Below are 25,788 nucleotides of genomic sequence, written 5' to 3'. Positions count from 1 at the left end.
TTTTGGCTTTATAGGAAATTACCAAGGCTCTCCATTAAAATGCTTAGAAATTTTAGAATTTGTACTATAAAATGTTCAGTATTTTTACAAGCAACTGGCTTTCTCAACGAACACCACCGATAATACAGCTTTGTACGTAGGTAAATGCTGAAATCTAATCATATATTAATTACATACATTGCACATATACATGGACATTTACAAATATAAATCAGATATTTACACATGTACTTATGGCTACTCGAAGCACAGTTCTTGTACATCATTCTCCATGAATTTTTCCATTGAGCAGAATTCATGCTCTTTTGGTCAAGTTTCTAGAACTTTTAAAATCTTTTGTAAGAGAGTCAAGGTCACTGTTTTTAGCAATTTGTTGATGAATTTCAAGTTCATACATTTATGCCTATTGTGAGTGTGAGAAAATCTTGAGGATGGTAAGTGTGCCTTGTGGCTATTTCTTGTCTAATGCAAATGAACATTATTTCTTAGTCTAAGTTTGTGTATTTTCTTTGACATAATTTAAAGGACTATAGAAGTAGAAGTTCGGACTGTCGTAATGTTAAGTGATATGAACTGATTTGCACACATTTCTCTAGGAGGCATACGTGGAATACACCTCATGGGTTTCTTCTGTTATTGGAAAATGTAAGCTGACTCTGATGCTTTTCCTTACGATGGTGTCCCATGGTTCAGGTGTGAGTGGAAGAAAGTGTAATAAGAGTACAACAGCAGCTTTTAACTGACATTTTGCTTTAATTTGTAACAGAAATAGTACTCTTGCTAGTTTGCTGCTTAAGTAGTTTATTTGTCCAGTCCATGCAGGGGTGCCTCCAGGTTTTCATGTCACTACACGCATTATTTAGTAATTTTGATGACATTGTTATCTGCTCATCATTTTCTCCTACTTGTTTCTACAATACAGTTTTAGGATGCGGCTAGTGTTATACAGATAAAAAAAGGTAACAGAATAGTTACAGTAAAACCTGTTTTTTCATTCCCAGATTTTACATATTCCCTCCCTGTATGTTTTTTTCTGTTGGTCTTGTAGTGAGCACTATTGTCTCAATTAACTGTTTTCCTGGCATCAAAAATTTTATATGGATAACATTTCCCACATTTTGCACTTTTGAACCACTACCACAAGCTTCAACATTATTTTTCAAATCAATTTATGTGTAAACTACATCATGATACCATCACGGATAAGCTGTAGGATGTTGCAAAATATAGAACTGTACAGTTTGTTTGAGAGTCTAAATTAATTTGGGTTGTCTGAGAAATGTAGGTGACATTTTTAGGGACACTTTCAAAATGTTTCTGCAATGTTTTATGCCTTACTGTATGCTATACTGCGATAAATCATCAAAAACAGCACTTTAATTTGTACTTCTTTTTAAAGGGAAGTCACCTGTTTGAGACATTCATTCTGTTGGCATTAAGAGGTGTACTGAAGCTGTAAAAATTGAGTGATGAAATGAGTAGGAAAGCAGTGAGCAACTTCCTGGTAAATGTGCAGAAGAAAGCACCAAACACTATGCAAGAAAAACTGATCCCAGACTATACACGAAAAACTGATTCCATCTTTGTGCAATTAGTTTTTACAACTTTTTCAAAATTCTCACTGATGAGCTCTTTCACAGTCATATTTGGTTTGTCACAATGCTAGAAAAATTAGGTGACTTTTCAATTGCATTTTGATGCCTTTTGAAATTCATATATTTTTTTGCAGATTCATGAAACTTTTTGAAAATGTTGCAAATTATAAGTGCACCGTGATGACTGTAATCCATTATAAGTGCCCACAGCACCACACACAATTTACAAAGCGTACAATTAACAGCTTTATAATAAACCAGCCATGGATATAATCACAGCCAGTTAGATCAAAATGTTCACCTTACAACATCTATGTTACTCTTGAAATTATAATGTTTGTCAGATTGCCATGAATTCAGGAAAATCTTTCAATAAAATCTTGTACTTTAGGGAATCATCTTTTTTTCCCAACGTAATTCCTGACATCTGAAATTGTGTGGAGTGCACCCAAGAGATTTTTTAGATTAAGTGACTCTCCATCGAACACAGATAATGATAGCTCTAGGAAACCGAAAAGTATCAGTGCAAGACTGAAAGAAATGCCTCCCAGAGGTGAAAATATTAAAATCCTAGTGATTAACTGCCGAAGCATTTGCAACAAAGTGCCAGAATTTGAAGTGCTCATGAAAAGCAGTGAAGCTAACATAATACTAGGTACAGAAAGCCTGTGTAACCTGATGTTGATAGCAGTGAGATTTTTGTGGAAAATTTCAGTGTATATCGAAAACATAGGCAGGTGGGAAATGGAGTGGTGTATTTGTCACAGTAGACAAGAAACTCAAATCCACTGAGATAGAAATTGAAACTACATGTGAGATTGTCTGGGCAAGAGTCAGTGTCAGGGGTTGGCATAAAATGATAATTGGAGCCTTTATTGCCCACCAGACTCATCTCCTGATGTAACTGAAAATTTTAGAGGAAACCTCAGTTCACTTGTATGTAAGTTCCCCAATCATACTGTGATTGTCACTGGAGGCTTTACTCATCCAACAAATAATTGGAAAATTACAGTTTTGTTTGTGGTGGGTGTGATAAGACATCCTGTGCAACATTGCAAAGTGCCTTGTCTGAAAACCACCTAGAACAGTGAATTAGGAACCTCACTCGCGATGAGAATATTTTGGACCTACTGCCAAAAATAGACCTGACCTCTTTGAAGATGTCCACGTCAAAACCGGTATCAGTGATCACAATGTGATTGTGGCAACAATGATTAGTGAAGTACACAGGACACTAAAACATGCAGAAAGATATATGTTCTTCAGTAAACTAGGTAAAGTATCAGTAGTGTCATATCTCAATGAGGAATTTGAAACTTTCACCACATGGCAGGAGCATGTAGAGAAACTATGGCTCAACTTTGAAAGAATAGTTGATCATGCACTGGATAGAAAGGTACACAGTAGAACAGTTCATAATGGGAGGGATTCTCCATGGTCACTGTAAAGAAACTTCTAAAGAAACCTAGGTTACTGTGTAATTGGTGTAAAACAAAGCATAGGGCTATAGATAGAGAGATACTGAACAAAATTCATTAGTCTGTCAAGAGTGCAATGCATGATGCCTTCAGTGATCACCATAGCAGAATATTGTCAGAGGATATTTCACAAAATCCAAAGAAATTGTGGTCATACATAAAGGCTCCTAGTGGCACCAAAGTTAGTATCCAGTCCCTAGCGAATGAAACAGGAACTGGAACTGAAGGTAGCAAAGCAAAAACTGAAATGGTTAATCTCATTTCAAATGCTCCTTTACAAAGGAAAACACAGGAGAATTGCCCTATTTTATCCTTGCACCACTGAAAAGAGGAGTGAAATAAGCATTAGTGTCAGTGGTGTTGACAAACAGCTGAAATCGTTAAAATTGAACAAAGCTCCAGGGCCTGATGGAGTCTCTATCAGATTCTTAACTTAGTTTGCAGTTGATCCAGCCCTTCTTCAAACTGTAATCTATCATAGATCCTATGAACAAAAATCCATGGACAGTTCTTGGAAGAAAGCACGGGTCACACCTGTCTACAAGAAGGGTAATACTAGTGGTCCACAAAACTACCGCCAATATCCTTCACATTGATGTGCTATAGAATGTTAGAACATATTCTGAGCTCACACATAATGAGGTATCTTGAACACAATGACATCAATGCCAGCCAGCATGGATTCTGAAAACATCAATCATGTGAAACCCAACTCGCATTCGCACTTTTCTCACATAACATATTGAAAGCTTTGGATCAAGGCAGTCAGGTAGATGCAATCACTTATTGTCAAAAGTATGATCACATAAGGTATCAAGTAAAATTTGTGACTGGAATGAGTACTTTTTGTTAGGGAGGATGCAGCATGTTATCTTGGATGGGGAGTCATTGTCAGATGTAGAAGTAACTTCTGGTGTGCCCCAGGGAAGTGTGTTGGGAGACTTCCTGTTCATGTTGTATATTAATGACCTTGGAGACAATATTAATAGTATCCCCAGTTTTTTTGCAGATGGTGCAATTATCTGTGATGAAGTGCTATTGAAAGAAGCTGCATAAATATTCATTCAGATCTTGATAGGATTTCAAAGTGTTGCAAAGATTGGTAACTTTCTTTAAATGTTCAGAAATGTAATATTGTGCACTTCACAAAATGAAAAAAACATAGTGTCCTATGACTGTAATATCAATGAGCCACTGTTGGAATCGGCCAACTCATGTAAATATCTAGATGTAACACTTTGTAGAGATATGAAATGGAATGATCATAGAGGCTCAGTTATGGGTAAAGCAGGTGATAAACTTAAGTTTATTGGTAAAATACCGGGGAAGTGCAATCAGTCTACAAATGAGATTGCTTACAAATCACTCATGTGACTCATCCCACAATATTGCTCAAGTGTGTGGTAAGTGTACCAGATAGGACTAACCGTGGATATTGAATGTGTACAGAGAAAAGGACAGCACAAATGGTCACAGGTTTGTTTGATCCGTGGGAGAGTGCCACAGAGATACTGAAGGAACTAAACTGGGCGACTCTTGAAGATAGACTTAAAGTATCCTGAGAAAGTCTACTAACAAAGTTTGAAGAAAAGGCTTTAAATGATGACTGTTGGAATATACTGCAACCCCCTACGTATCACTCATATAGAGATCGTGAGGATAAAATTAGAATAATTATGCACACACAAAGGCATTCAAACAATCATTTTTCCTGCACTCTGTATGTGAATGGAATGGGAAGAAACCCTAACAACTGATGCAGTGGGACGTAACTGTGCCATGAATGTCATGGTGGTTTACAGAGTATAGCTGTAGATGCAGACGTAGATGTAGATCGGAAATGCTGACCAGGAGACCACTATCCTTTTCGCGTAAGGACTGGAAGCCTGCACAGATATTGGTGAGGCCTACATTTTCTTCTTAAGTCTAATTATTGAGATTTTTAACAGAGATGTTTGACTGATACTTTTCTTGTGATATTTTATCACAGTTAGTATATTTTTCAATTCTCTCACTTTAATTTTCAATAAATAGTGGAAGATTTTCTTACTAGAAGCATGAGTTGTCTGACAATGCACATTCCTCAGTTTAGAACCTCTGCTTAAAGACTGTGAAAAGGAAAGTTGCTACTGACCATATAGCGGAGATGCTGAGTCGCAGATAGGCACAACAAAAATACTGTCACAAATACAGCTTTTCGCCAGTAAGGCCATTGTCAAAATTAGATGACAAACACACATGTAAGCACTCCCACAAGTGCAGCTCACACACTCATGACAGTAGTCTCAGGCAAGAAAGTCTCAGGAAACTGAGGTTATCTAATTTTGACAAAGGTCTTGCTGGCCGAAAGCTATCTTTGTGACAGTCTTAGTGTTGTGCCTATCTGCGACTCAGCATCTCCTCTATATGGTGAGAAGCAACATTCCTTTTTATGTTATTGTTACATTCCAACCTGGATTTTCCATTGTTTGATTTCTGCTTAAAGACTCTCATATACTGCAATAGCTCTAAGATGGTTATGCAACATTTTTCACACACATTCATACAATGAGATTTCTTGAATAAAAATGTAGTAATTTTAAATTATTATCCTTTTAGTAATTTCAGTCTCATATAAAGTTTTCCATTACTCTTGTAACTCTCTTTAAACATGTTTTATATACTTTTTATGTACTTTTATTGATATTTTCAGATCATTTAAGTAATAATGTTCCAGTATTGTAAGTCATAAAAAACCCACCCCGTGTGTTTACAGCTCCTTTTTCATATATGATTGATAAAATAATTTATCTGAATTGATGGAGAGGACACCTTATCTACATTCCTCCCGAACCTCAATGGCTCCACTGATTGCTTCACTTAATTCTCCTCAGCCCAACAAACCACTTCAGGTGTGCCAGTGGCCTCACTGAGGTCTTCACAGAGCAAAATTACCCTTCCCACCTTTTCCAGGAACAGATCTCCCATCTCTTGTCTCCCCAGTCAGCTACCATCAAGCACATACTCACTGTACAGACACAAAAGAGCCTCCATTACTCAGTTCTGTGCAGGACACAAGCAACTGAATCTTGTTCTCCACCACAGTTTTGAATACCTCTTGTCATGGCCTGAAATGAGAAATGTCTTTTCCACTACCCTCCCACCCTTCCCACAGAGGTGTTCCACCATCCACCTCTCTTATGCGATATCCATGTCTGCCCCTATTCTATTCCTGCTCCTGAACCTTTGCCCATGGACGATATCCCTGCTATAGACCTAAAGGCAATTCCTGCCCACATCTTCCCATAACCACCTACTGTGTTCCTGTCACAGGGATCTCCTACACTATCAAAGGCAAGGCCACCTGTGAAAGCGGCTGTGTGACCTATCGACTTAGCTGCAACCAGTGTTATGCATTCTATGCGGTAATGACCACTAACAAACTATCTGTTCAAATTAATTGCCATCGCCAGACAGTGGTCAAGAGACAGCTTGGCCAACCAGCTGCCTGTGCTTGATTTCAACAACTGTTTCACAGCCTTTGCTATATGGATTCTTCTCACCAACACCACTTTTCTTGAACTGAGCAAGTGGGAACTCTCTCTGCAACATATCCCTCCTTCCTGTAACCCCCTATCCTCCACTGCCTAGCCCTTCCTTGCTCCCACTCCAGCTCTAAATATGCCTTGTGTCCCACCAGTACACATCCATAGTCCTTTCACCTTCCCTACTTCTCTCCTCTACTCCCTGACATGCATAAATACTGAAAATGTTTGATAATCATAAAAAAATCAGAACTTGCAACTGCAAATAACTTAGATGGTACAGTTAGGTATAAGTGTAGAATCAGATATTAGTTATGTTGAGATCTATTTTTTTTTCTTGGGGGGGGGGGGGGGCTGAGTGAAATAAATCTCAAAATTTAATGAACATAGTTTTATGGAGGGAGCAGATCTGTGAACCAATTAGACAATCAGTTAAACAAATTCCCTGTTCTGGTAAGAGCAATGTAAGTTTTTGAAGGCTTATTTCACTGTTCTAATTGTGAGGCATTATCAACAGATTTCAGTGATCTTCCCCACACTTTAAATTCAGCTGAATATATGTGGTGATGATCTCCTTAGAAACACTGAAAATTTCAACATTTCTTTCCAAGTTATGACCCAAGAGGGTTCCATTGTTGGATTCATCTTGAACAATGTACTAAATGTCATAGTCAGTTATTAGATGGATTTGAATCAACAAACAGTTGATGCCACTTGAACCATCATGTATTCCTCACAAGTTGGTGCAAAAGTTTCACTCTACCAATATCTCTCTCACATATTTTCAAATTCTCAAAGACTGTCCTCTGTACTTTGTTGATATTGTATACCTGGATGAAATTTACTGAAAACGTACAGGTTAGCTACAGCTTAGGTAATATTTCCAAGCTTCATGCCAACTCTTTGTCAGAACTTGAGACAATTAATCCAACAACTATTCAGGTTTTGAGAGAAATAAATTAGGGATATGAGATTTAAAGAGATAACTTGCAACTATTGGAGTATTATATTTATTAATTTAAGCATTCTCTGTTTCATTAGTTGCAAACTGTGAAATGAACTTATTATAATAAGTTCATAAAATATTATAATAAGTTCATAATGCGAACATTCATGTTCTGTTTGCTAGCTGTTCTGCTCAACAGCAAGGATGAAAATTGTTACAATAAAAAATTGTCAGCCAATTGCTGTACAGCTGTGATACTTTATTCTTCTTGTATGTATCAAAGTGTGGTCCTGTGTAGCAGTTGTCATAAATCATCACCATAATACAGACTTTTGAGACTGGTGAGATTGGGGGTGTAGATTAATTCAGTAATCATAACTAATGATCAGCTACATAAATCAATTTGGCAAGATTAGATTAGCTTTATTATCAGCAAAATCTAGCAAAGATTAATTTTTGTTCTGTTCTATTTCTTTTCAGTTTCCAGATTCCTGTACCAAGTTCAGAGTTCTGCCATTGAATGCAAGTGAGAGAAGTTTCAGTGGAGCCATCGTCCTCCAGCAGGCACTGGATTATTCAGAGCAGCAAATCTACCAAATACTGCTAGTTGCTAAGGTGTGATAAGTAATATCCAGGCTAGTTCCTAATCACTATTTTAGTTTGAGTCCAGTAAGGTGATATTTAATGTGTAATGAGTCACCTTTTGTATGAGTGTCTTTAACATGCTGAATTATGCTATTATGCTATTAAATTATCTTGTAGTCTACCTTAATGTGTGGCTGCAAGTGCCAACTGTGAGTCAACTCAAATGAAATGAGTTTCTGTGTACAGCAATTGTGATTAAAAGTCAAGTCATTTTATTGATGATGGGCCCTAAAGCATTTTTCTTTATAAAGAGTCAGCTGTCCGTCACAATTTAGGCAGTAGTAATGTGATTAATGAGATTTCTTCTGTCAAATGCAAACTCTGAACTATTTTGTTAGCCTTGTTTTCTTCCCCTGGACTACTATTGCCTCTGAATTCACGCATAAGTGACTGGCGTTAGTGATTATGAGGCAGTTGTAACAGCAATTATTGCCAAACCTCCAAGGGGCAACTAAAACAAGTAGAAAGATTTACTGTATATTCTCACTTAACTAGATAAAGAGGCAATAATGTCTTGTCTCTAGGAAGAAATTAAACATTTAGCTCTGGGCAGGAGCATGTATAAAGCATGTGACGCTAGCTTTGAGGACCAAGCACTGGACAATAAAACAGTTTATGCTTCCAGGGGTGCTCCATGATATACAGTCTCCATATAGAAACTTTTAAAGAAACAGTGACCACTGCACAATAGGTGTAAAACAAAGGACCCTAAGAGAGATCCTAAATGAAACACATTTGAATGTAAAAAAAAAAAAAATGCAATATGTTACCAGCAATAGCATTTTATTGAAAGCCTCTCACAAAACTCAGAGAAGTTCTCATCATATGAAAGCCCATTAGTGACACAAAAGTTAGTGTCCAGACACTCACAGGTAATGCAGGAACCAAAAATGAGGGTTGCAAAGGAAAAATAGAAATTCTGAGCTCTGTTTTCAAATGGTCCTTTACAAGGTAGACACAGAAGGGCTGCCCAATTTAATACTCCACCACTGAAGAATGAGTGATAGGGCAATTAGTGTCAGTAGTGTTGAGAAACAGCTGAAATAACTGACTTGAATGAAGCCCCCGGGCATGATGAAATCCTTCTCAGATAGTATATAGAATTTTCAGCTGAGTGAGCCCTTCCCTTAACCATAATATACTGTAGATTCCTTGACAAAAATCTGTGCTCAGTTGCTGGGAAAGAACACAGGCTACACCCATTCACAAGAAGTAGCTTAAACAAAATGACATCATCCAGGCCAAGCACCATGGATACTAGGATCAATAGACATGCAAACCCAACTCACTTTTCTCTAACATGACATCCAGAAAGATGGATTAAGACCATCAGGTGGATGCAATATTTCTTGGCTTCTGGAAAGCATTTGACTCAATACCATACTAACACTTTGTGATCGTATGTGGTATGTAATAAATTTTTCACTGGACTGAAGATTTCCTGGTAGGTTCAACAGATGTAGGTGCAAATTCAGATATCCTAAGGGATGTTCACTATTCATTCTGTTATTAGTGATCCTACTGAAAACATGACCAGTAACCTCAAACTTTTTTCCAGATGATACAGTTATTTAATGAAGTATTCAGTTAGATCTTGACGAGATTTCAAATGGGTGCAAAGACTAGCAACTTGTTTTAAATGTTCAGAAATATGAAACTGTGCAGACCACAAAATGCAAAAACATAATATCCTTCAGTTTCAGAATCAATAAGTCACAATTGTAATGAGTCAGTAATTAAAAATAACTGATTGTACATATATCCTTCCCAGAATATTGCTAAATTGTGTGTGGTCAATGCCAAACAAGGGTAACTGTGGTAACACATATACAAAAAATGGAGCAGGGTTTTTAGACTCAGGGGACAGCACCACAAAAATGCTAAAAAATCTAACTGACAGATGAATGATGACAGTACCCTACGAAAGCCTACTTATGAAGCTTGAACAATTGACAAAAAGTTAGGAGTTTAGGAATATACTACAGCCCCTGGGCAACATTTCAGTAGGGTCCATGAAGACAATACTGGACTATTTCAGCATACACTCAGGCATTTAAGCAGTCATTCTTCCCACAATTGATATGCAAATTGAACTGTAAAAGACCTAAAATGTAGTACAGTGGAAATTACCCTTTGCCATTCACTTTACAGTACTTTGTAGAGAATGGATGTAGTTGATAGGTGAACAAAGAAATGTGCTTTCTGTTCATTTTTCTTCATAGTGACCAATGTCTTGTCCCTTATTCTTGCCTGAGCGAACATTCTCTCTAAACGATGGAGATCTGATGGAGCCACCAATTATTTGCATGTAACACTGTGTAAATATTTTTCCATAATATGTATAATTAGCATTTTAACCATTTAACAGTGTTTTGCGGAACTAAACAGTGGGAAAGGATTTGGCAGACTAATCAATTCCCCACATGCTGTTGCAATAGTCTGACACTGCATTAGGTTTTGAGGAAACTTCGTTATTTTGATTAATAACTTTGACAATTTCATCACGGTGTGTGTTAGAAGTGGTGAGACTTCACTTTTGTCATTCCACTTGCAAACATCTAAATTGTAATTTCTTTTCTGTGAGAGAACATATTTGGTAGTGCTACAAAATTATAAAAAAATACTTTATGTGAAGCCCATATCATTTTTCAAATAGGCTTCTATCAAGTACAAAACAATTCCAGATGCTCAGCTTGTCTCTCCTTTTTGTTTTTTCCTCTGATTTGTTGCAGCAAATTTTTATTGTCAGAGCTGCTCTGTTAACTTCAAAAAATTCACAAATTTTCACATCATACTTGTGATTCTAGTGTTTGATATACTGCATGCAAACAGATTTGTTGATGCAGGGCTTCTTGGTTGGAACATAATTATTGCTTATAATGACATAGAAATGGAACATAACTTTTCTAATTTTACAGTCAGTCATAGGTTGAAATGAGTTGACTGAAAAGTAAAGATATCTCAATAACCAATAAAATCTACTCCTTCACATAACAGATCACAAAAATATAAAGGGTAGGAAGGACCTGTATTTCAATAACTTTCTATTAATGACAAACAGTAAGGCCACATGTGCAGGAACACACCTTCATAAAAACATCAACCGTATCCCTCCATCTTAAGAGTCTGATTGATCTTCCTCTCTCACATTTTTATATTTCCTGCCTTGCATGTAGAGCTGTTTGTTCAACTAATAATGCTAATAATGCAAGGAACTCTTCAGGGGAAAAAATCAACAAATACATCAATGACACCTATTAGCTGAACATAAATACTGATGGATTTTTAAGAACTTCTCTCCGTATCTCAATGCTGTTTGTATTACCTGTTACTGGACCAACATAATCATCTTTTTCACTGTATTCACTGCCATCTGGTTCTGAATACTTGTCATAATGCTTGCTTGAAGATGGTTTGTAGACACTCATTGCAGTCTGATTCATTCATATTAAATATCTGTTCAAGTTCTACTTCATGTAGCTTTTATTATGACGCGGTTTTTTTTAGTAAAACTGGCCAAAACAACTATAAACATCAGTGAACCACCTGCAATGAAGACTAGAACAACTACTGATGCATAGCAACAAATACATGTAGTGCAGACCTCTCCTCAAATACATCTAAAAAGAACAAGCTGGGAATGAATTGTTATTGGACAGACTTTCAACTCCCTATACTGATTATGAGATAATATTACAAGATTTTCTAACCCACCAAAAGAGAACTTTTTACTTACAACAACGCAAATGGACTGCAAATGATATGATGAATAAAACAGTATAAACTGCTTAACAGTTCTGTTAATTTCATTGAAGGTTGCCAGTGCTACCTCTAGTTGCTTATATTTTCATGAAACTATATTTTCAACATCTCCCCTTACTTGTTCAATAGACTAACTCCGCCCTATTTCTGATGCTGTACTTAAGTGAAATGATTATTAAAAATCTTCAGAATTTCTGAATTATCAGTCACAGTGTAGTCACTCTACTTAGTTTCAGTACCATCTTATTCACTGTTTTCTTGCCTCTCATTGTACTATACTCTGTAATTTAATTTTACTATCAGCAATATTAAAATGTATCAGTATGTGCATATGTGTGAACCTTTCAATATCTCTTATTAATATATTGCAGTAATTTTTTTAGAAATATGCTCAAGAGGGTTTTTCAGCTAACAATTTTAAGCTAACATCTATCATTCTCATTGTGTCAAGATAGTTTTCGTCGTTCACTCACTCACAGTTCCTTTTATATTTGTGAAACATGTGAACGAATTTGAGAACTTCAGAACAGTTACTCTATAAACTTCCTTTATAATTTCTTAATATATGGAGAAATTTTCATACAGCTCTTTTCAATCTTGAAGTTTACAGCTCCACAAATATCTCTTCTACACATACACTGAAACACTGAGGTATGCAGAAGGTCTACTATTCACTTTCTTTCATATGTTCTCCTCTTTAATGAATTTATTTATTTGTTTATTTACTCATTCTCCAAAGACAAATGCAAGATTTGTTTTTGAGCCCCATGTTTCAGTAATGTGTAAACAATATTATCTTCAAAACTGATAAGAGTCACTAATAAACTTCCTCACTGGTGACCTGAACTGATTAACTGGAATCAAACTGTTATCAGCTCTTTTCATCCTACCATTTGCCCTGTGTCACATACCACTTTTAGGTTCAAAATTTTGTGGAATATATTGGTGCTATATTTTCCCAGAATTTCCCCCCCCCCCCCCCCCTCTTACTATATCAGTTAGATGTTCTATGCTTTCTCACCCTCTCACAATTGCATTTCTGTTACTTGACAATCATAATTTAAGTTTATTTTACTTTTTTTATGTTTTGTAAAACACATACGCGTGCACACACACACACACACACACACACACACACACACACACACAAAATGTAATTTTGAAAGGGGCACTAAATTTCTCAACTCTTTGTTTGTGTATCTGTACATTGTCAAAAACTTCTTATAGGTTGTAAATATTTTGTCTTTCTGTATACCATTTTATATTTCACCAACATCTTTCAAGCTATATATATCATTTACTGTGTGCTTGCAGGATGGTCATTTCAAGAGCAGTACAGGAATGGAACTGAGAGTTGGTGATGTCCAGAACACTCCACCAGTGTTTCTTGGCTCTCTCACAGGTGTGGTAAAAGAAGATGCTCCCATTGGAACTCTTGTAATGACAGTCCAAGCTCGAGATGGTGATCGAGGACAGCCTAGGAAGGTTGTTTATGAATTAGTGACAAGTATGTACAATGTGCCCAGATATTTTATTTCCTTTCTTTATTGATAGTCAAAAATTGAATCTTTTGTTCTGCACAGGTGTACACAAAGTTATGAAATACATTCACCCTTGAAACAACTTTTTGGTTGTGGCAAAATCATTACCCACCATATCCTGTCGAGCATAACTTGTGAAACGCAAGGATCATTTTTAGAGTCCCAATCTGACACACTATTTTTGGTGTGTCAGAAAGTTTTATAACAATTTTCCATTTATTCAGATTCATTTCATTTGTTGTTATTACTGTCCTACATTTATACGTTTGATAACTTTCTGTTGTTTTGCTACTATGCAAATAATGGATGCTTTTCATTACACAGAAGTTAGTTACATCTAATTTTAAGTTATGATGCGGCTGAACATTTTCATTTTGCTTACTATGTGCAAGGAAAAAATAATCTGATGTTTGTCTGCAGTTCACCAGTAAAAAATGACCTGTTACAATTCCTGTAATGTAAATCTCTTCTAGAAATCTAAGTATCAGCTAAATAGAGCTTGAAAAGCAGCTCTGCTCAAAGTTTTAGTAAATATACCAAGCAGTCATCTGCTGAAGTTGCTAAGATGTGTGTTGACAGAAAAAATTTAGCATATTGGAATCTTAATTATATTAGTTTTTCTTCTTTGTTAAATACAATGATCACTTCCTTATGGAAGTAAAACATATTCCGGGATAAAATTTTCATTCTGCAGTAGAGTGTGTGCTGATACAAAAATTCCTTTCCGATTAAAACTGTGTGCCGGACAAAGATTCAAACTGTGGGCATTTGCCTTTCGTGAGCAAGTGCTCTACCAACAGAGCTACCGAAGCATGACTTATGACATGTCCTCACAGCTTTACTTTCACCAGTACCTCATCTTCTGCCCTTCAAACTTCACAGAAGTTCTCCTGCAAAACTTGTGGGACCAGTCCTCCTGGGGCGGCCGGAGTGGTTGTGCGGTTCTAGGCGCTTCAGTCTGGAACCGCGAGACCGCTATGGTTGCAGGTTCAAATCCTGCCTCAGGCATGGACGTGTGTGATGTCCTTAGGTTAGTTAGGTTTAACTAGTTCTAAGTTCTAGGGGACTCAGAAGTTGAGTCCCATAGTGCTCAGAGCCATTTGAACCATTTTGAACCAGTCCTCCTGGAGGAAAGGAAGTTTGAAAGGTTGGAGATAAGGTACTGGTGAAAGTAAAACTGTAAGGATGGGTCATAAAGCATCCTGGGGTAGCTCAGTTGGTGGAGGGCTTGGCCGTGAAAGGCAAAGGTTCTGATTTTGAGTCTCAATCTGGCACACATTTTTAATATGCCAAGAACTTTCGTAAAACATATTGCATTCACCAACAAAATATACATGCATTAGACTACTTTGGCAGATGATTCACTCATGACCAGAAGACACTAGTTTCAAAAATGGAATCCCTAAAGAGATTCGATAATAGGAAAAGGAAGAGAAGGAAATGTAGCAGGTGAATATGGAATGGGTGTAAGGAATGAAAGAGGAAGCCGCCTGGTAGAATTTTGCACAGAACATAACTTAATCATAGCTAACATTTGGTTCAAGAATCATGAAAGAAGGTTGTATACATGGAAGAAGCCTGGAGATACCGTAAGGTATCAGAAAGATTGTATAATGGTAAGACAGAGATTTAGGAACCAGGTTTTAAACTGTAAGACTTTTCCAGGGGCAGATGTGGACTCTGACCACAATGTATTGGTTATGACTGTATATTAAAACTGAAGAAACTGCAAAAAGGTGGGAATTTAAGGAGAGGAAGGGTTGGAGGTTAAGGTGGTTAATGGCAGGGAGCAAGAAGCAGCAAGTGCACGGAATAGGAATGTTGCACTGACGAGCTGTATGCATCATGATTTGGAGTAGTGGACTAGGTAGGAGAAGGAGATAGTGCAGAGAAAGAGAGAGACTGCAGAGAGGAGGGTGTGAGTATACAATTAATGAAGTAGAGAATGGGCTGATGGGGACAGTGATGGAGGGAGGTTTTGGTCAGGCTCTAGCAGCTATTGAATCCAGTAGTATTGCTAGATAGAAGGATATGCTGTAAGGATTGTCCTTACACCACATCCTTCTGTTTACAAAGTTAAGAGAAACTGGGATTTGGAAGGAGGATCCAGATTACATGACATGGGATGTGAGGCAGCCATTGAAGTCACAATTGTTGTGCTCAGCTGTTTCTTTCACCAGTGAGTTGTCATCAGTGCTATTGGCCATAATTTGGCCGTGGTCATTCATTTAAGTAGACAGCTGATTTATTGGTGGTCATACTCATAAGAGGCTGTGAAGAAACTATAGCAGAGTGAGTGGTAATCAAGTAAGTCATCATTAAGTACAGCATGTGAAAACCACATAAAAAGCTGATAATAGCATGTCATTTTGAAAAAAAAAACATGAACAGTACACTAGGTAAAATTGTAAGATAGAAAGAAATATCCCCTATACTGCCCTGCATACCTTTTCTTCCAGTCCCACTCCACATTCTCCATGAATCTTCAGTCCCCTCCCCCCCCCCCCCCCACCCCCCACCCCACACACACATACACACACAAAAGCCTCTTCCTGGGCACCTGCTTGCAAACTGTCAGTGATGTCCTGGTCACATGGAAGTACACTTGTGTGTGTGTGTGTGTGTGTGTGTGTGTGTGTGTGTGTGTGTGTGTGTGTGTGTGCATGCATGTGGTAGTGTGTGAGCTAGAAAAATGTGATACAATTTAGTTTCTTTGACAACTGCCCAATACTTTTTAGTTAGATTTGTCTATACGCCACCAATTAAATATACTGTTGTGTCCCAGTGAATATCCCAATGTATTTCTTTTATGTTATAGATCCATTAAACTACTTCCTGCTGGATCCTGAAACAGGAGAGCTACGCACAGCAAAACCATTGGACAAAGAAGCTCTAGAGGATTCCACTGGTGTTTTGACACTTACTGTGAAAGTGAGCAGATTTTCTTTTGTGTAGAGTTTTAACTGGTATTAAAAATATTTATATTTTAGAATTTTCACAATAATAAAGATTATAGTTATGAGTTTCTGTATCTTAACTGCTCCTTAGTCGCATATAGCAAAAGAGCCATTTTCATCAACATTGAAACAGTTAAAGATGAAATTTGTACATTTTGCTTTTATTTTAGAATAACAGTTAAACTTGTAATGTGGTTGTAAATATATCTATCATTCCTTACAGAGGCGTTAATATCATACAATTCAAATATAAGTTCTTAAAGAACTACATTGGTAAAACATTTCAATGTAAAATGCACCTACTGAGATTTCACTGTATAGTGAAATCATATATAATTTATAAATAGAACACAGAATACTACCATAACCACTGAAGTCACTTTGCAGCACAGCTGTGAGAATTGTCAGAAATAAAATTTTCAGAGAGTATATTAAAGTTGGTCTAGATATGTTTCACCTTGTTTTGACCTTCAACTATGTGGTGTGATTTGGGTTGTTAAGTCCAAAAAATTGTATTATTTGGTAGGTGATACCTAGTGTCAATTTTTTCTTGCAAAGAATACTCATTTTGTGATGCAGCTTCTAGTTTTGCAATAATTAATGATGATTATAATAACATTAGTAATAAACTGTATACAAGAAATTTGGATATTATTTAGGGCTCTGGAATCATAGACCTGGTAATAAGTTTAAATACAGCGTTGACAGTGTTGATAAACTGGGAGACTTACGTAACTAACAGACAATTTATGAATAATCATGTATTCTTTCACAGTGTTTGATTTTTTGACCTTTGGTTACTATGTATATCTGAAGTGAATCAAAACTAAGATATGTCTTTCTTTTAATAAAAAGGCTCGAGAGGTTGTAAAGGATATAAGTGAAAATGATCCACTAACAGTAACCACCGCAAAAGTTACAGTCACTATAAAGGATGTTAATGATGAGGCTCCAAGGTTTAATAGCCGTGAATACAGCATTACAATCCCTGAGAATGTGCCAGAAGGAACACCACTGCCGCACTTGGATATGAATGTCGAAGACCCTGACGTGGTAAGTGGGTTAAAAAAAATAGTATATAGTTTCAAGTGTTCGTTCATCCTGATATTTTTCATGGGTTTGTCCACTGTTCTTTATAAAATAAGCAACTCAAAAAAACTTTGTCCGTGCATTGTTTGAAATCTTGGTAATGTTTTCAGTCTTGTTTATTGCCTCTCACCTGCTCAGTGCCACAACTGTGCAGTGTAAATAACTACTGTTACTCTGTCCATCATTTGTACCCAGGACTTTTCATTATCATACTACTCTATAAAATATTTTTTTATCCTATCCAGTTGTTGTTACAGATAGTAAAAACAATAATAATTTTCTCATAAATAACACACTAATTATTTTGTGGATTAAATGATGGCTGGTTCAAGGTAGGAGAGCTTACTGGTTAGCACTTTCCTGACCTTACATCAGTGGTTTCTCATTCAGATTTGGCAGGTTTCTCAAGAAACACCAAATAAAATGTTTATTCTGTCCATCTCAGTTGAGTGTAAACATTGCCGAATTCTGTAAATAATAACCTCAGACTACGGGGACAATGAACACACAAGGTTCCTTTCAGTGTTGGGAATCATACGTCTGCTAAGTGTGTTGCACCATTAAAGGTAGATGCAAAAAACACTGATGTATCGTAAGAGTAGGTCAGTCAGAAAAAGGTATTGTTGCCAACTATTATCCAGGTACAGGGCACAACTTGGAAAGCATGTAGACCAATGCTCTGTCAGTCACATCAAGTTATTGGGACTTCAATATTAAAGATGCATTCAGCATTTATATATGCTTACATTGTAAAAAATCCAAACGTATGACATCTGCCTCTGTCTGCTTCTCCTGAGTGAAAGATAAAGATTAATAATATACTCAAAACAGCAATTCAAATGAAGTGACAAGATGTGATTAAAAGATTCACTGAGACATTGAAAATATCTGATCAACCACCTGCAGGTTACCTTCATCTCCAAGCATGCCATATTCCCACCCTCATTTCATGTTAGTGTTTACTGCAGAGGCAGTGGCTCTCACACAATGCCTTCAGTTCATCAAGCTTGGACTGTAAAAAATATTGATCATATTTGACTTAAGTGTACTATCAGCTCTCAACACCCCAGAAACTTGAAGGGACTAAGATGTTCATCTTATGAAAGTAATGCATAATGCATATGGTAGTTAAGCTACAAGGGTATGGAACCCCAGTAAACTTTCTCATGATTCCTTAACACCAAGGCCTCCATCAAAGCAAGTATGTGAACCTCCTATGAGATATGTTGCTTAGTCTCCATAATTGTATTATAGCACAGGAGAACATATTCATTTGTATCAGTACTGTAGGAAGTAACTTGTGTTTTAACAATGCAGGTGTACATGGGCGGCACCTAGTGCTGCCCACCAGTGACCCTTCTATCTGAGCTTTCTGGAATAAAATATAGCCAACTGTTATCTGGACTTGGCACACTCTTGGTGAATATTAGAATCCCTCTTGTAATGTGGAAGGTTACTTGCTATCTCGACTGGAATTAGCATGTGCCATCACGCCTTACGTGAGGCATCACTACCAACTCCATACTTTGTGGGAAAAAGCAAGCAAGCTGATATACTTAACTTAGTTCTCGATGTTTTTGTTGGTGTTGAAACCACATGGTTGTCTTCTCCAAGTTCATAATCTCCGCCATGCAGTTCAGGGCATAATGGATCTATCTTATCACAAATAAAATGCTGGTCTTAAATTTAGTAGAATTCTCTAATGTTTTCAGTCAGTGTGTTTACCTCAACTCAATATGATATACGTTCCACCATAATCATCACTACTATGCAATACTACAACTTAATGCACTTAACAAAAGTATATCTGTGCTCTGTAACCTCCAAATAATGTATCTTCGTCTGGCTTGTTCATACCAGACATGGCACACTTAGCCCAATCATTAATAAGGTTACAGTTTAACATCGATACATAGGTGACAAATGAAAAAGATGCGAAACAGATGTTGTTGGTTTTCACACAATACTTTTGCATTTATGTAATGATCAGTAATAATTTATCATTCCCGTCTTTAACAGTACAATGAACATGAACGTAGAAATTGTTTTTAAAACTTAATTGTAAAGTCACATTTTAATGTTTACTTTTCTTTGAAAGTGACTTTCTAAGATTTGTATATTACACTTGTGTTGTAAAAATCCCAATAAATTTCTTTGATCAACATCTGTGAAAACTGTGTTTTGGTATTCTGAGTAACAATGCAATTTAAATATTTCATGTTTTGATAATAGCTCAACACATCAAGTTTGACAAAATTTAAAGTGCACTTTAACCACACCATCATAATACATATAATCACTAATGAAATTAATCATAAATAATCCCTCACAGTTTTGGAAGAATAGTGTTGTCCGCACCTACAACACCAGAGGAAGCTATCAGTGGCTCAGAAAGGAGTTCAATATGCAGCAACAAATATTTCTGATCATTTGCCCAGTAACATAAACTGTCTTACAGCTAGCAAAGCAACTTTTAAACCTAAACTATGCTCATTTCTCCTTCTATTCCATTGACAAATTTCTATTTAAAAACTAATAACCTGCAAACAAAATAATTTTTAAGTTAAGTTGCATGAATAGGACTAAAAAAGAAAGTGTTCATGTATTCTACATCTATATCTACACTGTGGAAACCACTGTGAAGTGCATGGCAGAGGTTTTGTCCATTGTATCAGTTATTAGGGTTTCTTCCCATTCCATTCACATATGGAGTGTGGAAAGAATGATTATACTTGCTGTAATTATACTACTTTTGTCCTCATGATCAACATGTGAGCAATGCATAGAGGATTGTAGTATGAGCATTGGAACTTTAATAGTGGCAACTATTTATTTACAGCTTGTACAAAGTAGATACGTGTTTCAAAGTTTTACTGACCTTCAGAGCAGTCACCAGCATTGTGTATAACCCGTTGTCAGTGATGTGGAAGTCGTAGGATACTCTTAGCAGTGCCAGTTGTGTTGACAGTTCGAGCAGTGCGGTATATTGCCCGACGAATTTGTAGCAGTTCTGAAGCGAATGCTGTGAAGTGTTTCCTTCAGTTTAGAAATGGAGTTCAACTTACAAGGGCTTAAGTCAGGGGAGTGCAGTAGGTGGTATTGCACATAGCAGCCCCATCAGTCTTACAAACCAGTAACAGCTTGCACTGTACGTGCTTGAGCATTGTTCTGCAAAATGATGGTCAGGTCCTGCAGAAAGTGTCATCACTTCTGTCTCTATGCTGTTCATTTTTGTTACACAACCTACGACCAGCTTAGAGTCAGAAGTGATGACACTTTCTGCAGGTCCTGGCCATCATTTTGCAGAACAATGCTCAAACACATACAGTGCAAGCTGTTACTGATTTCTTTGACTGATGGGGCTGCTAAGTGCTATACCACCGACTGCACTGCCCTGACTTGAGGCCTCGTGAGTTCAACGCGATTTCTAAACTGAAGGAAACACATCATGGCATTCACTTCAGGACTGCTACAAATTCATCAGGCAATAGACTGTGCCACTCGAACTGTCAACACAACTGGCACTGCTAAGAGTATCCTTTGACTTCCACATCGCTGGCAACGGGTTATACACAATGCTGGTGACTACTCTGAAGGTCAAAAACTTTGAAACACATATCTATTTTGTACAAGCTGTAAATAAATAGTTGCCACTATTAAAGTTCCAACACTCGTATATGCCTAGAGTCATCATTTAAAACCAGTTTACTTCTATCTTCAAGAGTCTACCAGTTCAGTTTCTTCAAGATCTCTGTGACACTCTTCCATAGGTCAAACTAACCTGTGACCATTTGTGCTGCCCTTTTCTGTATATGTTCATTATCTGCTATTAGTCCTATTTGGTATGGGTACCATACACTGGAGCAGTATTCTAGAATGAGTCACACAAGTGATTAATAAGCCTTGTAGAACCTTTGTAAGCCTTTGTAGACTGATTGCACTTCCCCAGTATTCTACCAACAGACTGAGGTCTTCCACCTGCTTTAACCATCGACTGGGCCTATGTGATCATTCCATTTCATATCCCCACAAAGCATTACACTCAGATATTTGTATGAGTTAGTTATATTATAGATATAGGATACTATGTTTCTTCACTTTGTGAAGTGCAGAATTTTACGTTTTTCAACATTCAAAGCAAGTTGCCAATCTTTGCACTATTCTGAGATCTTATCAAGATCTGACTGAATATTTATGTAGCTTCTTTCAGACAGCACTTCATCATAGATAACTATGGCGCACATGAAGTTACTTATACATCTGACGATGACTCTCCATCCAAGATAACGTGCTGTGTCCTCTATCAAAAAGTCCTCAGTCTGGTCACAAATTTCATGTGGTATCCCATGTTGTTGTATTCTTTACAATAATCATAAGCATGGTACTGAGTCAGACGCTTTTTGGAAATTGAGAAATACTACATCTACCTGCCTGCCTTGATCTAAAGTTTTCAGATAGATGTTTTTAGAATCCGTGCTGGTTGGCATGGAGCAGATCATTCTGTTCAAGATACCTCATTATATTTGAGCTCAGAATGTGTCCTAAGATACTACAATAAATCAAAATCAAGTATATTGGATGGTTGTTTTGTGGATCACTTCTTTCACCCTTCTTGTAGACAAGTGTGGCCTGTGCGTTTTTCCAAGAACTGGGCATGGTTTTTTGTTCAAGAGATCTACGATAGCTTATATTTAGAAAAACAGCTAACTCAGTCACAAATTCTAGGGATTAGGTTGCACCTTGGAGCTTCGTTCAGTTTTAAGGATTTCAGCTCTTTTTCAACTCCACTGACACTAATACTTATTTCATTCATCTTGACAACCAGGATCCATGTCTTCATGGGGTCTGTACCACACTCAAACCCTACAATGAGCTGTTACAAACTGTAATTGGGATTCATTTGGCCACAATTTTCCTGTTGTCTAGGGGCCAACCAATATGGTACGAGAATTAAATTATGTCAATTCTCCTGGGTTTTCCTTTGTAATGGAACATTTGAAAACAGAGTGAAAGATTTCAGCTTTTGCTTCACTACTCTGTTTCATTTCCTTTATTGTTTTCTGTTGACTGGACAGTAACTTTGATGCAACTAACAGCCTTTGGGTTTTGTGAAAGATCATTTGTCAATATTCCATTACAGTAGGCATTGAAGGCTTCATGCATTGTTCTCTTGATAGCCAAATGAGCTTTGTTGAGCATATCTCTATCTACTGTCTTTTACTGTGTTTTACACTTATTATACAGTATTCTCTGTTCAGATACTTTCAGTGACTGTATACCATGGAGTGCCTCTCCCATTATTAACTGTTCTACTGGGTACATACCTATCCAATGCATGGCCAATTGTTCTTTTAAACTTGAGCCATATTTCCTCTTCATGCTCCTGCCTTGTGCCTAAAGTTTAAAGTTCCTCATTTGGATATGACACTACTGCTTTTTGTGTAGTTTACCGAACATATGTATTTTTCTTCTTGTTTTAGTTGTGCTTTGTACACTGGTAATTATTGTTGCCTCTACTGCATCGTGGTCACTGATAGCAGTTTCAATGTGTTCATCCTCAAAGAGGTCAGGTTTGTTTATTGCCATCAGATCCAATATATTTCCATCATGAGTGGGGTTTCGAACAATCTGTTCAAGATAGTTTTCATAGAAGGCATTTAATAATGTTTCACTGCTTATCTTATCACAGCCACCACTAACAAAACTGTAATTTTTCTAGTTGATTGTTGGATGATTAAAGTCTCTGCTGATGATTACTGTATAATTGGAGAACTTATGTAAAAGCAGACTGAGATTTTCTCTAAAATTCTCAGTTGTGACATAGCGCATTGTCATCCATAAAACTTCTGTCATTATTTGGGAATACGAAGTCCATGAATGCCTGCAGATGGTCTTCAAGTAGCCAGATGTGACCAGTACCAGTCAGTGATCAGTTCAGTTGGACCAGAGGACCCTGTCCATTCCATGTAAATGCATCCCATACCATTATGGAGCGACAAACAACTTGCAAAGTGCTTTGTTGACAACCTGGGTCCATGTCTTCATGGGGTCTGTGCCACACTCAAACACTACCATGATCTGTTACCAGTTGTAATTGGGATTCATCTGGCCACAATTTTCCTGTTGTATAGGGGCCAACCAATATGGTCACGAGCCCAGGAGAGGTGCTGTAAGCAATGTCGTGCTGTTAGAAAGGTGTTCGTATTGGTCGTTTGCTACCACAGCCCATTAATGCCAATTTTGCCTGACTGGCCTAATGGGTACATTCCCGATATGTCCAATGTTGATTCCTGTGGTTATTTCACACAGTGTTGTTTGTCTCTTAGCACTGACAAATCTATGCAAATGCCACTGCTCTTGGTCATTTAGTGAAGGCCATTGGCCACTGCATTGTCCATGGTGCTAGGTAATGCCTGAAATTTGGTGTTCTCAACACACTCTTGACACTGTGGAACTCAGAATATTGAATTCCCTAACAATTCCTAAAATGGACTGGGCATGTGTGTAGCTCCAACTACCATTCTGCGTTCAGAGTCTGTTCATTCCTGTCATGTGGCCATAATAATTTCAGAAACTTTTTCACATGAATCACCTTCATAAAATGACAGCTCTCCCAGTGCACTGCCCTTTTATACCTTGTGTATGCAATACTACCTCCATCTGCAATTGTGCATATCGCTATTCCGTGACTTTTGTCAGCTCATTGTAAGCAATATCATGTTCAGAACCTACATCTGATGTTAGATCAGATTACCATTTAATATCTTGTAGTTAGTACTTATCACTTTTTAAACTTACTTTTGCTATCTGGAACTATGACACTGGTAAATTGTATGAAAATGTATCAAGTTCACTACCATATGTGTAAAAGGTAGCAAGGCTTTGCTTATTAATATTAATAGGAAGATCTTTCAAATAAGAAGTTTTTAGACTTATACACTGCTCACCATTAAAATTACAACATTGTGAAGGCAGCATGCAGCTAGCATCAAATAAAGTGTATCATCTGCTTGGAAATATGTATAGATAAAAATTCTACTCAACAAGCAGTTGCAGGAGAACACACATATAAAAAAAGGTATTACAATTTGCTAGCTTTCAAAGCCAATCATTCCTTCTACTGGCAGAAGAGTTGAAGAGGAAGGAAGAAGGATGAAGGAAAAGGATTGGTGTCTGATAAGTCTTCCCTGACCCAGGGTTCTGGCCAACTTCTCCGAAGTCTGCCAGAAGAAGGAGACACTGACTCAGAAAGTTAGCACATTGTAATACCTTTTTATGTGTGTGTTCTCCTGCCACTGCTTGGTGAATAGATTTTTTTATATATCAGATAGTTGTATTTTCAAAAACTGGTCATTTTCATTTATATATTATATATTTGAATAGGCAAATGATCACCATTTAAATGCAACCACACACGCATAGTAGGAGTAGTTCCATTTTCATCCTGTGTGCAAGGAAAGATTGCACAGAGGTTTCTCCTTTCGAAATTCCATTTGAATTTTACAATATTATGAAAAGGGAAGTTGCTACTCACTATACAACTGAGATTCTGAGTAGCAGATAGGCACAACAAATAAGCTTTTGGCCAGCAAGGTCTTTGTAAAAACTGGATAACACACACACACACACACACACACACACACACACACACACACACGTGGTCTATTTTTGACAAAGGCCTTGCTGGTCAAAAGTTTATATGTGACAGTCTTTTTGTCATGCCTATCTGCAACTCAGCACCTCCACTATGTGGTGTGTAGCAACTTTCCTTTTCATAATATCGTTACATTCCATTCTGGACTTGCCATTTGAATGTTAGTCATTTATGGGCATGGAGACCTCCAGGAAGGTAGAAAAGAACCTATAAACATGGAAAGGGTTGGAATGTAAAAATAGCAGAGACCATGTACAAAAGAAAGCTGGCATTAGACACCTGTACAGAAAAAGAGGTGTGGAGATTGGATTGTGGTAGATAGATGGCCAGTGGTGCTGAAAAACAACTTTCACAATAACAGTTACTCCGATCACTCACAGTATTATATTTGACCTATCACATCTGACCTTTCTGTGTCCTATATCTTCTCTCACTTGTACATACATGTAACTTCCTCAAGAGTCAGCTTCTGACTCATTGAGCTTATTTGCCCAATTACTCATTGTTTCAGCTATAAGAATACAATAATTACTGAACCCGAGAAAAGCTAAATAGTGACAACGTCCAAAATACTGAAAATATACAGAAGAAATTATA

General features: G+C 37.2%; 1 protein-coding gene across 2 annotated transcripts in view; it reads left to right on the top strand.

Moving 5' to 3' along the window:
• LOC126411634 (cadherin-87A) overlaps positions 1–25,788 on the top strand; it is a 709,414-nt gene that overhangs the window by 497,023 nt on the left and 186,603 nt on the right. For both annotated transcript variants that reach the window (XM_050081378.1, XM_050081379.1), the window contains 4 exons: positions 8,024–8,158; positions 13,265–13,457; positions 16,310–16,422; positions 17,304–17,501. In XM_050081378.1, the coding sequence (XP_049937335.1) occupies positions 8,024–8,158; positions 13,265–13,457; positions 16,310–16,422; positions 17,304–17,501 (639 nt within the window). The remainder of the gene's footprint in view (positions 1–8,023; positions 8,159–13,264; positions 13,458–16,309; positions 16,423–17,303; positions 17,502–25,788) is intronic.

The sequence above is a fragment of the Schistocerca serialis genome, chromosome 1, assembly GCF_023864345.2.
Source record: "Schistocerca serialis cubense isolate TAMUIC-IGC-003099 chromosome 1, iqSchSeri2.2, whole genome shotgun sequence".
Taxonomy (NCBI): domain Eukaryota; kingdom Metazoa; phylum Arthropoda; class Insecta; order Orthoptera; family Acrididae; genus Schistocerca; species Schistocerca serialis.
This window is presented reverse-complemented; position numbering and strand designations above follow the sequence as displayed.